The sequence below is a fragment of the Hippocampus guttulatus genome, chromosome 13 (assembly GCF_054856545.1).
Source record: "Hippocampus guttulatus isolate MCC_2025c chromosome 13, RoL_Hgut_1.0, whole genome shotgun sequence".
Classification (NCBI taxonomy): Eukaryota; Metazoa; Chordata; class Actinopteri; order Syngnathiformes; family Syngnathidae; genus Hippocampus; species Hippocampus guttulatus.
This window is the reverse complement of record NC_141273.1, coordinates 11,731,505-11,747,151: the sequence shown is the minus strand read 5'-3', so window position 1 is coordinate 11,747,151 and position 15,647 is coordinate 11,731,505. Positions and strand designations below refer to the sequence as shown.

The following is a 15,647-nucleotide window of genomic DNA, read 5'->3' as shown; positions in this document are numbered from 1 at the left end:
TTACAACATTCGAAAACATTCGCGTTCAGCCAATAGTAAATTTTCTTGCTGACTTTTAAGTTAGGGTAAGTTTTCAAAATGTGAAATGGCTGCAGGCCTCACCTACAACCGGTACATTATAGCTGTAATTGTGGCTACAGGAAGGGACTTCGTTTTTTTTTTTTTTTTCTTTTTATATACAGCATCAGATTCATGTTCCCGCGTTCGCATAATTTAACTCACGATGAAATAATCCTAGATTAAAAACATACTGTAACTGTAACTAATGTAAAAAGTCTTTAAAAGGTCAGCGTGACGAGAGAAGTATTTTTCATACTAGCCGCCAGGGAGAGCTTATTCCCGCCGCAGTTCTGTCTGAACTGCTGCACTGATACAAAAAAAGGGGGGACGGTGGGGGTAAGTTGTTTTTCTGTTTCGTAGGTAGTATCAGAGAAATATCAGATGCAGGACGGCGTCTGTGTGAAAGGGTACAGCGCGAAACCCGGTTGGGATGAAAGTCAGTCGAGCTTTTAATTATTGTGCTGTTGTTTACAAGCACGAGCAGGTGTGTAAGTGTCCTGCTTTGCTGGGCACCATGAAACCTTAGTGCGCTTCGTCTTCACGATATTTAAACTACAGCACTTCCATATGCCTTTCTGAAATAAACTCATCATCATCAAGTCGCGATTTCTAAATACCGGTAGTTATTTTACAAAACACTGTCGCAAAGCCAATATTTTTCTCTTTTTGGAAAGATATATTTTTTTCAAACCAGGAAGTGAAATGTGTGCATTTCAAATGTTTCGTGATGTTATGTACAAGGAAAACGAAGCTGGTTGCTTTTAAATTTTGAATCGTTTTATTTGTTGCTGCTATGCTTCTGTATTTTAGAAACCGTGTTCATCCTTTTTCAAATAAATATCCATGTGCTGCAGATTTTTGGGGGACTTGATGTCTGATGCAAAGCTGTTAATCCTTATTTGCCCGTAACCGACTTAGCTTGAGTATTTATTTTTACTTTCAATATTTGAATTCAGATTTCTGTACTTTCTACTTCTCATTTTTTCAAAATAGACAATTTTTTTCAACCCTTGCGGTTGACGACGCAATGTAAATAGAGACGTGAAGTCAACAGCGGTGCAACTACAAAGCAGAACGTGAACCAGGGAGCATGAAGAACGATGATGCAACTGACTTGGAAAAACAAGCTATTCCCCATCCGTGGCCAGAATAACAAGAAGCTTTTTTTCCACTAATGTTGTCAGCGACAAGAATGATTGATGGCAAGCGTGTTATCTTGTGCGAGCTAGTTGACAGGCATTCATTTTTACTATTTAATTTGTACATTTCCGAGTCTGTAATTGTTTTACTTTGACCTTCGTAAAGCGATGAATCAATACCAGTCTTTTCTACCTAAGTGCCTGTACATTTACGTATGGACAGAGTGCAAGAATTTTTGCCACCTCTGCTTGATAGTTGCTCGGCGCCACCTTGTATCCTCTCCTAAAAATGTCCTCATAGCTCATCCTTTTTACAGTCACTGCAACGAACGGGTTTAACAGTTTCTGACGGTTTCACCATCATCCACGCGTACTTGCACAGTCGCTCCTTGTTGCAGTCCTTTTGCCAATAGATGACATTTCTGCGGTTGAGATTAGCACCAGCGCAGGCGTCGTACCACCAACCTCCACCGGCCACGCCCTGAAACTCCAACTTGGCACAGTTCTGGAAGTAGTTATCGTTGTCTCTGTCCTTGGTGGTGAATTTCTGATTATCGTGCAGGTAGTGCTCGGTGTGCTGCATGAGGGCGTCCCCGGCCGTGCCCTGGAACAAACCCAGCCTCAGCCTGTACGCCGATGATTCATCCTCCACCAGGAAAGGGTCGTACTCTCCCGTTTTTGTCACAGCGTCTCGATCCACAAGTTTTACTCCCAGCTTGTAGCGTGCTGGGCCTGCGCTGAGCTGGTGAAGATATTCATTCCCCAGCCAGTGATCCCCAGTGACGTACCCAAAACCATGCTTGTAGTCGGCCCACGCTCGGTCAAAGCTGACGCTGCTGTTCACGGTGATGTGCTGCACGATGGTCCATCCTCCTTCCCGCATGGCGCAGTACACCACGATGGCGGAGTTCCCCGGCCGTATCAGGTACACACCATCTCTGGCGTGACCCGAAGAGCTCAGGAGCATTTCATGACAATCTCTCGGTAGCACTGTGGGGACAAGCACAGCCGTAAAATTTGAAGGGAGGAAAAAAAAAACCCAAAACCCCAAAAGCATTAATCATGACTGTTCTTTTAAGTTACATAGAGTTACTTAATTTGCTTTATTCCGTTTATATTGAATACTAAAATTAACCATATATTATAGTCTCTCTTCTGTCTATAATTCAAAGCCATTCAGTGAAATGGCATATTTTTGCCACGTGTGTCACAGAACAGTGGTTGGGAATCACCTCGATAAATTGAGAGATTTCCGTATTTGGCATGTTTAATAAGCCAATCTATTTCTATTTCATTCTGTAAAACTGCTGACACAGCAGTGATGCAACGAGGTGAGTACATTAACGGCACATTGTCTCTTGGCCCCAACCCCCCCCCCCCCCCCCCAAAACCTTGAACATTTGCCACAAGATTACCGCAATTTGTTTGTAGTGCTTTTACCAAAATACACAAATGATGTCAGAGGAAAATCATGAGTCATTTAGGCCCCGAGTGTGGAATTTGACACATCGCACTTCAGAAGATTCCACCGATGATCAAGACAATTTAATGAAGCCTTTAAAAGTAATCACTGCCGTCGTGTCAAACAAAGTGCACACACATGCTTATGATCAGATTTGGAAAGAATGACTTTCCTTCACGCCATTATGGATTCATTTGAAATATTTTTTTCTTATTGCTGTTCAATCAAAGGACGTTCACATCTTTGCAATAACTTAGCACCTCGCTTACACTTGATCGACCAAAACGGAATATACCTCTCATTCCGTAGTTCATGACCACATGATGCTGATCATCGGGGAGGAGATGCACGTTCTCCGCTCGGAGATGCTCCGCGTTGACTCCAAATAGACTCGGCAAGAGCAAAAGCGTGAGCCGCACGAAGCAAACGTCAAACGTCATCATCTTCCTGCTGAAACGTATTCGATGCATCGAGCACAAGTGACTTTTAAAAAAAACACGTAAAACCTCGCCACTGGAAAAAAAAAAAAGTCTTACCGACACTGGTGTCACCACAGTAAAAAAATGATTTTTTTTCTCCCACAGTGCCTCTTTAATCAAGCATACATTAAAAAGCAATGGGCCGTCCCTTTTCATCACGGCCGGACTTCGGCCTCAACGTCACCTCACAATGGCAGACGACAACCCTTCCGCTTATCTGTGTCAAGTCAGATAAAGCCACATGTGAGTGGTAAAATGAGTCAGCTCGTATTTCTCGCCAACTCAAATCCCCCTCAAGTGCTTCTAAGGCTGAAGTCCAGCTCAGGCTGGAACCTTTAAAAGTTCAGCTCCTAATAACTGCCCGCTCAGCTCAAATGCGTTCAAGGTTAAAAAAAAATAAATAAAAATCAACCAACCAACAATGTAATCAACACATTTAATGGTCACCGTTAGACAGCAAAGCATCAACAAACATGCCGTACAAAACTTCTCTCGTCTTGCCTGGACGACAGAATAGTAAATCACTTTCAGTTTAGAATTGCATGAGACCGCTGCGCATTTTCAGAACCTCAAGGGATGGATTTGTACTTGAGGAAAGTTTGTTTTCTGGCTCTTCATTCATGGAAAGTAAGTTGAGACAGGAAGACATCAATGACCTGTTAGGAAAATATGATATACGATCAGGGAAACTTTCTGGTTTTTAGACAGCATCACGGTGATACGTACACCTTTGACCTTTGCCACGTCTCCCGCAGCTCCGGGAAAAGACTTCAGCTTCGGCTCTCGATGCCATAACTCCAGCAACTGCTGATTAAAGACTGGAAAGTTTCTGCAACACAGATGAACTGGACCGTGAACGCAAACGAGGTAAGAAATGCGCTTTGCTTGACGTTTGTTGGATCGTTAGCTTACCGAAATAAGTGAGAAAATACCTACCGATCCAAAGAAGGCTCAGTGGATCCAGTGCACCCACTTGCTTTCAGAGGTTCCCGCCAGTGTTTCAAAACCGAATGGATCCACGTTAAACCAACGGTGACATATCTAAGCGGACCGAGACGACTCAATTTATACGCGGTCGCGGTCGAGTGTGACGGCAACTCACGACGAGATTCAAACTCACCCTTCGTAAGGACTGATGAGCACCTTGTGCACCAATGGGAACAGGTCCACGCAACAGCCGATGGTGATGTCGGAGGAGTTGTTATCCAAGCTACGGAGAACATTGGACTAGATCAGGGGTCGGCAACCCAAAATGTTGATACAGCCATATTGGACCAAAAACACGAAAAAGAAATATGTCGGGAGCCGCGAAAAATAAAAACCTTAGATAAGCCTTATAATGAAGGCAACACATGCTGTATGTGTCTATATTAGCTAACTATCAAAATGACTAAGTTGGCTACAAATACACAATGAGCCTTCATGATTAACCTTTTTTTTTCCCCTGCAGTGGTGCCCAACCTTTTGCGACCTAAGATCTACTTTTCGATCAACCCGTTACCGCACACGCATGCCATAAAGAGCAACAGCCATAACGGCCGCGAAGATGAACGAGGCATGAGACACACTTTTCCACTGAATCTTTTTCCATTTTCAAACACTTTTGAAAAAGCTCCAGGGAGCCACTAGAGCGGCGCTAAAGAGCCGCATGCGGCTCCGGAGCCGCAGGTTGCCGACCCCCGGACTAGACTCACATTGGCCTCACTCATAGTCAGTAACACTGTCGCTGTTACGAGCTTACCATCTGCTGATGAGAGGAAGCATGTCAACAAAGACACCGGTGTCTTGGATTCTGTGGAGCGCAGATGAATCATGAATTAAACTGAATGAAAGCGTCAAAGCACTTCATGATGATGGATTGCCTCACTTGTATGACAGGTGGTCTACTAAATCAATGAAGCACTGTACAGTACCTCTGGAAGTATGTTATCAACTCTCCAAAATGTCTTTTCCATAGTGATAAAGCCACTTTAAGTCTCAGGTTTCTTCCAAGCAGCACTTCGGTGATTGTGCTGTGGTCCCTTGTGAGCTGGAAAAAAAAAAAAATCTGCCAAGCTACAATGATTCAGAATAATCGACAATGACATAAGGTGACTTTTATTTCTGACCTCAGCAAGTTTCGAGTACTCATCGTGTTGGAAATCAGTCTTGCCCGTCATGTGGTTGCTGTTTGGCATCAACACCTGAGGGTCCATGTCAAACATCTCCTGCCTCTTGTTGTCGTTCTTTGCCGCGTCATGCGTCCTGCCTGGACTTTGGGGCTTTTTTTGAGCCCTCACCAAATGACGCGTCTTCCTCTTGTAAGACACAACTCGCTTGACTCTGCCCGGATTGTTGCCAGAGTGACTGACGGGACACATGACAATCTGTCAACAAAGTGACATCGTGCACTTGTGGTGATCATAAAGGCCACACCTCTTCTTGTTGGATTCCTCCTTTTTAGCACTATCTGCCTGAAAGGGAAAAAATAAATACTTGACACATAAGACTTGAGTGAGGACAAAAATGCAGAGTTACCTTGTTATCCGCACAAGCAGACTCAATCTCCAGGGTCGCTTCACAATGTTGGTCTTCCAAGTCTTCCAAATTGGAGTCCATTATACCTTGAGAAACAGATGCATTCATGAAAACTGCCTAAAAACCGTGTACACTGAGTTTGGGCAGCCCGGTGGGCCAGTGGTTAGCGCGTCAACCTCACAATGCAGAGGTCGTGGGTTTGATCCCGGCTCCGACCTTCCTGTGTGGAGTTTGCATGCTCGGGCCTATGTGGGATTTCTCCGGGTACTCCGGTTTCCTCCCACATTCTAAAAACATGCATGGCAGGCTGTTTGAACACTCCAAATTGTCCCTTGTTGTGAGTGTGAACGCGGATGGTTGTTCGTCTGTGTGTGCCCTGCTATTGGCTGGCAACCGGTTCAGGGTGTCCCCCGCCTACTGCTCGAAGACGGCTGGGATAGGCTCCAGCACCCCCCGCGACCCTTGTGAGGATCCCCGCCGTGTATCCCCACCCTCCATAGCTGTGGCGTGGCCAGTGGGACTCTCTTAAATATATATAATAAAGACAATAATCATAATAATGCACTGATTAAGATAAGAAAAGATAAGAAAACCTTTATTAGTCTCGCAATGGAGAAATTCCCAATTCACAGCAGCAAAGTTATGAAAGGAAGAAGTAGAACAACAAAATATAGGAGCTGCTGGAAAGGCAGCCACTCACGCGGCGCCATTTTGAAGTCAAAATAACCAAAATAACACAACACAACAGATAGGACACAGACAGCCGTGCAATCTTCACCAATTTTCTGCATACACTTTGTTGTCTGAAGCAGTTATAGATGAAAGAGGAGAGGATCAAAGTGTCCTTTCACCAGTGGATCAGAGACGTCATGCTGAAAATGTGCACACGTCTGCTACAAGCTAAGTTTTGAAAGCAAACACGAAGCTGTAGCGTCCATTGACGAAAAGAGATTAGTTCACTTCTCCTGTCCCACGTAATCCGCTTCAAACTCCAAGCCGCGACTCCCAGTTCCAAATCCGCATCGGCGCTCCGCGCTAACGCTCCTTTCTTCTCATCGTCGGCTCCTCAAGACTTACATCCATCCAGCCGCAGACCGTTCAATAGCACCGATCTCACCGTTGAACAAAGTGGGGCTGTGAAAAATGCTGCCCATTACAGGCGCAAGACACAAGCGCCCCGGGACTGTCCAGCAACGACAGTCAAATGGCGCCGACATTCCTCCCAGTCAAAAACAGTGCTGGCATACCCATGCTGCTGAGAAGGCGCAACCACCAAGCACAGAGTCTCCTCCTTGATGAATGTCGTGGCCAAAAAATGCTGAAAAAGTCCACATCAGGTCCACACGACGTAACAACAAACACAAAGTGACAAAACAAACACAAAAACAACAAAAAAAGCAAGGCTCATGAGAGCACTTGCTGACGGCTGCCTACTCGTGCGCCATCTTGACTTCAAAGTCAAGGGTTCGAAGCACACAGTTGTGGTAATTCTAAAAGAAATAAGATGACATCCACCACATGTCCGCGCAGCTCAATCGGTCTACCCGCCCCTCCATCAAATTAACGAATATCATGTTTGACTACCTGTGCCAAAACTTAGACGTGGTTGCAGCAGGGGTAAAATTTCGACAATTTTCTGCCACCACAATGTCAGACGTGCCGGATGCCAATTTAAAGATGGAACATTTTTAAATATCGCATTTCGGTTCTATATGGTTGTGTATTTTTCATATGCGACAACATGTAAAAGCTCTCCAAGGCCCAAACTACATTTTCACCGTTACGTTTGCTTTCGGGAGGCTCGGCCTATGACACGCCTGAGATTGTCTCTTCCTCATATCGTGTATTCAAATAAGACATTTGCCCACTAAAGACTCCTGACAGCAAATTTCCTTCAACGTGTAAATACTTTAAACTCCACTCTGATCTTCGACCAACGCCGCAGTGACAGATGAGATAAACTGACCTGTTCTGTTCCCGACGGCATTCCATTATTTATTATCGTTGGGTGTCCGGGCCCTTGGCTGTGGCTAAGCCCAACATCATTAGTGGCATTTTTGTGAAATGCCATAAGCCTGCGGTGAAAGGTGAGACTTGGGGTCATGCCGCCACAAACATTTCAGGAATAAAATAACATTTGAAAAACCACACGTTTCGAGTCCCGACATCGCAGACGCTGATCGGAAAACCTTGCAGCTGCCATCTGTGATATTTCGAGGGCTTCATTTTCAGATCATTTTTCTTCAAATAAGCTTTATTAATGCAAATGCCGACAGAATGTTAATAGAATCAGCAAAAAAATAATGACCATAAACCATTCGAGCTGTTTTCATTTGGAGCTGGAATGTATTAAAAGCAGTAAAAGTACAGACCACCACCGGGGATGGACAGTCCTAATTTGGATAAATTGTTCATATTGTAATGTTAATCTCTCATTTCATCCGCTCATATATCCAGTTCTGTGCCATGCCAGACACCGAAAGGTGCCTGGAAATTGCATAACCCTTATGAGACACTTGACAAAATGACAGGTTGTTAAATCATTGCCCTTTTTAACTTAGATTTTTCAATAATTGTTGGTTTAATTTCATACTGTCAAGATGCAGTCAGAGTGTGGGTTTTCTCCCGCATTCCAAAAAATATGCATGTTAGGTCAGTTAGAGATTCTGTACTACAGTCTTCGTAGTCCACCCGGCTCAAAATGGATCGGCCGTTCGGGTCTCTTCGGAATTTCCCGATGGCCACCACCCCCCCTGCAGGGATGAGATTCACCGTTTCAGAGGTTGGACGTGACGCAAGTGCTCAGAAAATACAGCAGTTTTATTTGCTACCTTCGACAAAATTCACCAAACCAAATCTATGGGGCCTCCTCATTTAAAATTTAGTGCTGACTTTGCCGATATATATATATAAATATCTATATATAGCTATATATATATATATATATATATATATATATATATATATATATATACATATATGTATACAGTATATATACTGTATCTTTTTTTTAAATTATGATTTTTGTTTTGTTTTTTCTTAGTACCTTTTCATTTTTATTCATTTGTTCTCCACCGCTTATGTGGGGATCGGGTCGTGGGAGCAACAGCTTAAGCAGGGAAGCCCAGACTTCCCTCTACCCAGCCACTTCTTCCAGCTCTTCCCGGGGGATCCCGAGACATTCCCATGCCAGCTGGGAGACATAGTCTCTCCAGGATGTCCTGGTTCGTCCCAGGGGCCTCCTGCCGGTGTGACATGCCCAGAACACCTCACCAGGGCAGCCTGATCAGATGCCCGAGCCACTTCATCTGGCTCCTCTCGATGTGGAGGAGAAGTGGCTCGACTCTGACCCCCTCCCGGATGGCCGAGCTTCTCACCTTATCTCTAAGGCTGTGAGGGTGTGACAAATCGTACCGGCAAATGATTCCATAAAATCTACGGCGGCTCTCCTTGCTGCTTCCCAACACTAGAAGCCAAACTTCCTACCATGTAACCAGGTTGCCGTCGATGTTTACATGTCTGGCCTTGCCAACTGCACTAACGCGGTTTTACGGAGAAACCACTAACAGTAGTCTCTTGTTCTTGGCACCACATCCCGACATCAAGAAAAACCTCCCCGCGTTAGACCTAACAGACTTCTCCATCCTTCAGTGTGAGTTTTGTTCTGCGGTGTTGAAAGTCCAAAAAAAGTAGCGGGCCTCTTGTTTTTCTCCCCCCTTCCTTGCTCCGTGTTGCGCTATTGCTACACTTCTTTTTCCAAGCTTTATGCCTGATGGGTAAAAAGGCAATTTAAACAGGACTGACCACAGAATGTTTCAGTCAGCATTCCTGCAGGATGAGCGAAACGGGAGAATATGCTCAGGCCCCAATCAAGACGCTCTTTGTTCACCGGGCACATTGTGTGGTTTAATCAGTCCAAGAATAGGAGACACTGTCACTGGGCAAAAACCAAGTCCTGTGATTAGAGTTACTTATGCTTCCTAAAGAATACAACATCGGGATTAAGTGGGCATTTAGGGGACTCCGAAGCTCATCGGATGATGAAAGGGAGAAAGTGACGTGGTGGGGAATGTCTCACGGGGACAGTTTAAGACTCAGCTCATCCACATTGAATGTGATGTCCAGACGATTTCGATCTTTCCTTTTATTTTAATGGCAAAGCAAGCAAATGGGAACAAGTGATTGGTTACAGATCGGAGGATGACGCATATGTCAAGCAGAACACCCACAGTATGGGTTACACAAATATACTGTACATTGATTATAGCGAAAACATTTCCACAGCTTTAAAGCCTTGTGGTGGACTTATTGTTTGATTAGTCCTTGACGAGCACGCACGGTATTGGTTTTGATTCGAAAAGATTTCGTTGATTTATCCATCCATCCATCCATCCATCACTTTTCTATACCACTTATTGTCTTTGCGGTTGCGAGTGAGCTGGATTCCATCCCAGTTGACTTTGGGCGAGAGGCGAGGTACACCCTGGACTGGTCGCCAGCCAGCGGCAGTTCATCGATCGTGTTTACTTTGAAACTGTTGGCACTCACACGAATGGCTTTTATTACACTTTCTAACCACTAGAGGGCAGCATGAATCCATGTGTGAAAACGGACCCGCTTCGCTTTTGAATATTCATTCAGTTTGAACGCGTCAACAGTAGCACAGACAGACCTGTGTTTTTCCTTATATACTAAATTATTATTTTTTTTTTAAACACCGTAATTGACTTTTTTTTCACCGTTGAATCTAATTCACCAAGACAAAAAATACACAAAATGAAATATTTAAAAATGTGTTTCTTTTGTACAAGTTCTACACAGGTTTTTTGGGGGTTTTTGGTACATTGAGGCTGTGTTGGATCAAATTTGACCCCTGTCAACTGAAATGGATTTTGTATTCTCTAGTGTGTTAAATCAGTAAAACAATGGCCATTGTGGGGATATTGAAACTGTACATGCAACTCATGTTCTTGTGAGGATATTCTTGGCCAAAGTCAATGTGTAAATAGAAAATGCACAGTTTGTACCTATGTGGCAATTCAAGTGTACACCTCAAAACCGTGTCTTCACACAAACAACACATGACTAATTAGTTATTTCCTTGTTTTTGTTTTGTCTCTCATACAGGATTTACTGTTTTCTGGTGACATTGAATTCTGCATCTTTTTATGAAGTGCTTGTTGTGTATGCGTGGCTGAGCAACTCTATTTGCGTCAACCTTACATAACATTACGTAAAACGATCCTCCCCATCAGCAAATTAATGACCCGTGTAGAAGAAGAAATCCTGCTGTCTTCAAGATGGATTAAAAAAAATACAAAAACTCAACGCAATAGGTAAATAGGCATCGGGGGGAGCTTTCCATGAAATATTTCCAGGTGTCTTTTTTTGGACATCTTTTCCCAATTCCATTCTGCATATCCCTTGGCTTTTAAAGGACACACTTTCTCTTGCCTGCAAAGAACCGAAGAACATCTGTATCAACCATGTAGCTCCTGGTGAATCCTCGATGGCAATAACTTTACATTAGCGGCATTTAAAACGGTCATGGATCGTAAGGGGTGTATTTAAAGGCCTCCTCTGTCGAGTGACAAGTGTTTCAAATAGATCCAACTCAGCTGTATGGCCTCTAATGACTCATCTCAACTTCAGCCCAGGCTCCCCCAAGGTGCCCCAGTTTTGCAAAATGTGGCTCCAGACATCGACCGCAATGACAGCAACTGCAGTCAACTCCGATCTTGCAGCTTCCCTCTGAAAAACCAATGGGTGTTGTCAAGGAATCAGTGTCCATTCGAACTCCTTTAATTTAGGGGATGCAGCTGATGGCCTGGCTACAGATATAGCGATTCCACCCCCCCCCCCCCCAAACATGCACTTCTGTGAAAGATCAAAGAAGACGTTACCAACACAAATTAATGGTCACGATGCTGAGGGATGTAATGTATATTTCCATACATTCCTGACTCAACTGGTAAAGCTGACATACAATACTGCCCACAAATCGCAAATTATGGAGATGGTGAAAAGAATATGGAAAATACCACATTTGAGTCTATTGAGATAATTGCCAATGACTGTTTTACATTTTGATTAAAAACGACAAAAACTGATGGTAAAGAAAAAGGTACTTATTTTTCATCCATCCATTTTTTGATCAGGGGGGTGCTGGAGCCTATCTCAGCTGTCTTCGGGCGGTAGGCGGGGGACACCCTGAACCTGTTGCCAGCCAATAGCAGGGCACACAGAGACGAACAACCATCCGCGCTCATACTCACCCCTAGCGACAATTTAGAGTGTTCAATCAGCCTGCCATGCATGTTTTTGAAATGTGGGAGGAAACCGGAGTACCCGGAGAAAACCCACGCGGGCCCGGGGAGAACATGCAAGCTCCATACAGGAAGGCCGGTGCCGGGATCGAACCCACAACCTCTGCACTGTGAGGTCGGCACACTAACCATCCAGTGGATCGTTTGTACCTTTTAATGTTCGCTTCTGGCATCTCTTTTTTTCAATTGGCTATTTCACAGACAGCTTCGGACTCGTGCTGTTCAGAATAGCAATTAGCTTGATTTGCTTTGACTATTTTGATTGCTGCTAAAATGTTAAATCCAATAATTCACGGTGAAGAACTGTGTGATAATGAGACTCCAACATGCCCCAACCAACATCCGGGACAATTAGACCGGTAGCCTATATTTATATAGTACTTATATTATGATAGAAATATAAAGTATCCTTACATGAAACCAGTCAGTGGCGTAAAAAACTAAACAAAAAGAAAATTCGGGACCCCCGTGTTGTGCTGAAAAATTTTCAATGGCGATTGATTAATTGACTCAGACTCAGCTTTCAGCACGTTATAGTCGACCGCAAAACATTTTTGTCCTTCAACCCTTCCTGTTCACAAGATACCTACAGCAGAAACAGGCCCGAAACATTCTGGTCATTGGTAGACATTTAATGAACTGTCAAGATGGAAGCAGATGAGTGCTAAACTTAGTGCCTTCTATCCGAGGGATGATACAAAGGAGCTATACATCTGCAGGGGTGACTCATTACCACCTACAGGAGTCCTCAGATAGGAAGATGTCTGCTTGTCAACTCCAAGACAGCTGCCCACTCCTACAAGAAGTCACTGTCACTAAACAGCCACAGACCCGCTGGCCCTGAGCCCGGCCGCCATCTGCACTGTTGCAAACTCAAGGGAGGAACAAGACCAAGGCAATCCTGCAACCACTGAAAATCCACTTGATTCATATGCACAGGACACACGTTCCCTTTCAAAGTACTGCATGTGTAAACACTCTTGAGTGTTCTGAGTGGGCCTGTCACAATAATGTCTTGCCTATTGTCGCAAGGCGATGACATTTAGGCAGGCGGAGGTTAAAAGGAAGCCTAGCCTGACTTTCAGCATGTCTGCGCCACTCGGTAAAGTCTGTAGATCAAGTCTTGGGATCATTTTAGCATGTATCCATCGCTGGAAGCTGGTTTCTGCGCACATCATCAGCTTCCCCGCTGAGATATAGCTCTGGCCCGACGTCCACCAAGACCTCTTTCAAGCAGAATGAGTGGTTGAGGAAAGATTTACTGGGTAAACATTTCGATTCATCTAAAGCTGGGGTGGGAAAATGCATGTGGATCAGGGTCGCATCCATCCATCCATCTTCTGAACCACTTGCTGGAACCTATCCCAGCTGTCTTTGGGCAGTAGGCGGCAGACACCATGAACTGGTTGCCGGGCAAACGCAGGGCACACACAGACGAACAACAATCCGCGCTTATAATCACACCTAGGGACAATTTGCAGTGTTCAATCAGCCTGCCATGCATGTTTTTAAAATGTGGGAGGAAACCGCAGTACCCGTAGAAAACCCACGGAGGCGTGTTGTCATTTCTTTCCTTCAAAATCGACACGATGAGCTGAAATTCACCCTCTCATCTTTATCTTCAACTCAAAAGCTGTGCCAGTCTCAAATAAGACCCCCCCCCCCCCCCCCCATCCATGCGTACCCGCACTTGACAACCACACATTTTGGTGTCAGTGTCCATGGTTTATATCACAAAACATTTCATGCATAGGTAGCATAGTTTATATAACTAATATGCTGTATTGCATTATATATGGCATTCCGGCCATAATATTGACTTGACTAGAGTGCTGTACCATGTGGTGTCGTGACAAAGACCAATGCCTTCTTGCCATCATGATTCCCATTTCCATATCTTAGGTCAGGCTGGGGCATGATCCTTAACGTTTTATAGTGATCGTAAATGGGGGCCTAATTTCTCAAGCAGCTGTGTGCGAGTAATGGGTGTTTAGGTTCACAAATTTGCACGCTGAGGCAAACTGATGTCCTTGACAGTTGAAAAAAAAAAAAAAAAAAAAGAGAGAGCAGCATGATCCCAATGTCCCGTCAATTCAAAAAGCAGGACTCTGGCCTGCCTGGCTGACATTCCACTTCCCAAATGTTTTTCTTGGATTGGGTTTCTCGGGGCTGTTTGTTGTGTTTAATTATATCACTGTGGTGACACTTTTAAAGTGGTCACTGTCCGGATTAACAGACGAAGGATCAGAGACTGAATAGGCCAAATGTATCTAAGATTGCATATACTGTATATTGAATATTGTTGTGGACATGATAAGCTTATCATGTTATCAGGTTACAGGATGCATGAAAGGGTTAAATATTTATTTTCACTTACAGTCAGACTATTTTCGCATTTTTTCCCATGTGTGGATGTGGGGCTAAGGCATAAATTTGGGATGCTTTGGCTCGTCAATGGTGACGATGTCGGTCCCGCATTCTTAATATTCAGAAAGCTTATTTACAATATTAGTGTTGGCTAGACCAGAGAGAAAAGATGATGTTTTTCTTTTTAGGTGGACATTTGCCTGAAGGAGCAGCTGAAAATAAATCCCAGAGCCTGAGCGTGCATTTTTATTGTGTCTGTCTGCCGTGAGGACTTTGATGGCAGCATTGCTTGTAGCATATTTCTAAATTAATACACAAATAGACTGCAAGGCCAGCAAAACACGCCGACGCATTGTACACATGGGCTCTCTGTTTTGTAGCCTTACGGACACTTTGCCAGATATTCCACTAGTCAAATGCTGGGTGTTGTGGTCACGCTAACAGCGCATTGCATGCCTTGTCTTGCAACCGCAAGCTTCGTCAGTGGCAGATTAAACCGTAGCTGAGCCAAATCCCGTGCTTGGTAAATGTCACACATGGCTTTGTGGACAAAGCTCATGAGACACACGTAGCTCCTAATTACCTTGAGGTTTTATCAGCTGCATGCAAATCGTCAAGGCCACCGAACTTTATAATGAGGATCAGGTGAACACATCTCAAGGGAAAACAGATTTTGACGGTCTGAGGCTAATGTGGCATTCGGATGTTTTTTTTTTTTTTTTTCAAAAGTCGATCAACAAATTAATGAAAGCCAAAATAAATTGATTATCAGACAGCCACCCTGTAAGAGATTCTTTTCAAGCTCCAAAGTTATATTATGTTTAAATAAGGAATTTCATTTGAAAACTATACTATACATATCTTGTTGAACACTCATTTCTTGTGATGAAAATCTTTACATAATGTCATTATATTCCCATACATTTTTGATGATCAGATATCTTGTCAGAGTTTCCGTTTGATGAATCGCTGGTAGGAAAAATAGGAATAGAGTAGTTTCTAGCGTACCACGCAGGCGCTATACCAAACACCCACATCCAGTCAGTAGCCAAATAAGCTGACAGGTGATAAAGGGTTAAGCGTTTTTTTGGGGGGGGGGGGGGGGGGGGTTGAAAGCAAAAAGCTGGGAATGCACTTTGAGGGAGATCAAGTCATTTTTCTATCACTTCATTAAAATGACATTCTGCTTGAAACTAACCCTATCAGTATATTGGAAACTTCTGAGTCGCCAACGGGAGCAAAAAAAACAAACAAATAGACAAATGGAAATCTCCGCCTACACAAAAGGCTCTTATGT

At 43.9% G+C, this 15,647-nt stretch overlaps 2 protein-coding genes across 5 annotated transcripts in view; both read right to left on the bottom strand.

Annotated features, from left to right (window-relative positions):
• Positions 1–388: 388 nt before the first annotated feature.
• LOC147196363 (fibrinogen-like protein 1-like protein) lies at positions 389–3,507 on the bottom strand. Its single transcript, XM_086128010.1, has 2 exons — positions 2,957–3,507; positions 389–2,189 (listed from the first exon to the last, which is right to left on the bottom strand). The coding sequence occupies exons 1-2, from the start codon at positions 3,294–3,296 to the stop codon at positions 1,495–1,497; spliced, it is 1,035 nt and encodes a 344-aa protein (XP_085984136.1). The 5' UTR covers positions 3,297–3,507; the 3' UTR covers positions 389–1,494.
• Positions 3,508–3,562: 55 nt separating this feature from the next.
• Positions 3,563–15,647, bottom strand: part of LOC147196362 (KATNB1-like protein 1) — a 30,253-nt gene continuing 18,168 nt past the window's right edge. For 2 of the 4 annotated variants that reach the window (XM_086128014.1, XM_086128013.1), the window contains 9 exons: positions 5,658–5,743; positions 5,556–5,593; positions 5,249–5,486; positions 5,054–5,169; positions 4,882–4,932; positions 4,261–4,350; positions 4,077–4,181; positions 3,867–3,969; positions 3,563–3,796 (listed from right to left, as the gene is read on the bottom strand). In XM_086128014.1, the coding sequence (XP_085984140.1) occupies positions 3,755–3,796; positions 3,867–3,969; positions 4,077–4,181; positions 4,261–4,350; positions 4,882–4,932; positions 5,054–5,169; positions 5,249–5,486; positions 5,556–5,593; positions 5,658–5,738 (864 nt within the window). In that variant the 5' untranslated portion in view covers positions 5,739–5,743 and the 3' untranslated portion in view covers positions 3,563–3,754. Of the gene's footprint in view, positions 3,797–3,866; positions 3,970–4,076; positions 4,182–4,260; positions 4,351–4,881; positions 4,933–5,053; positions 5,170–5,248; positions 5,487–5,555; positions 5,594–5,657; positions 5,766–15,647 lie in introns of those variants that run through there. The other 2 variants (XM_086128011.1, XM_086128012.1) reach the window with 2 other exon arrangements.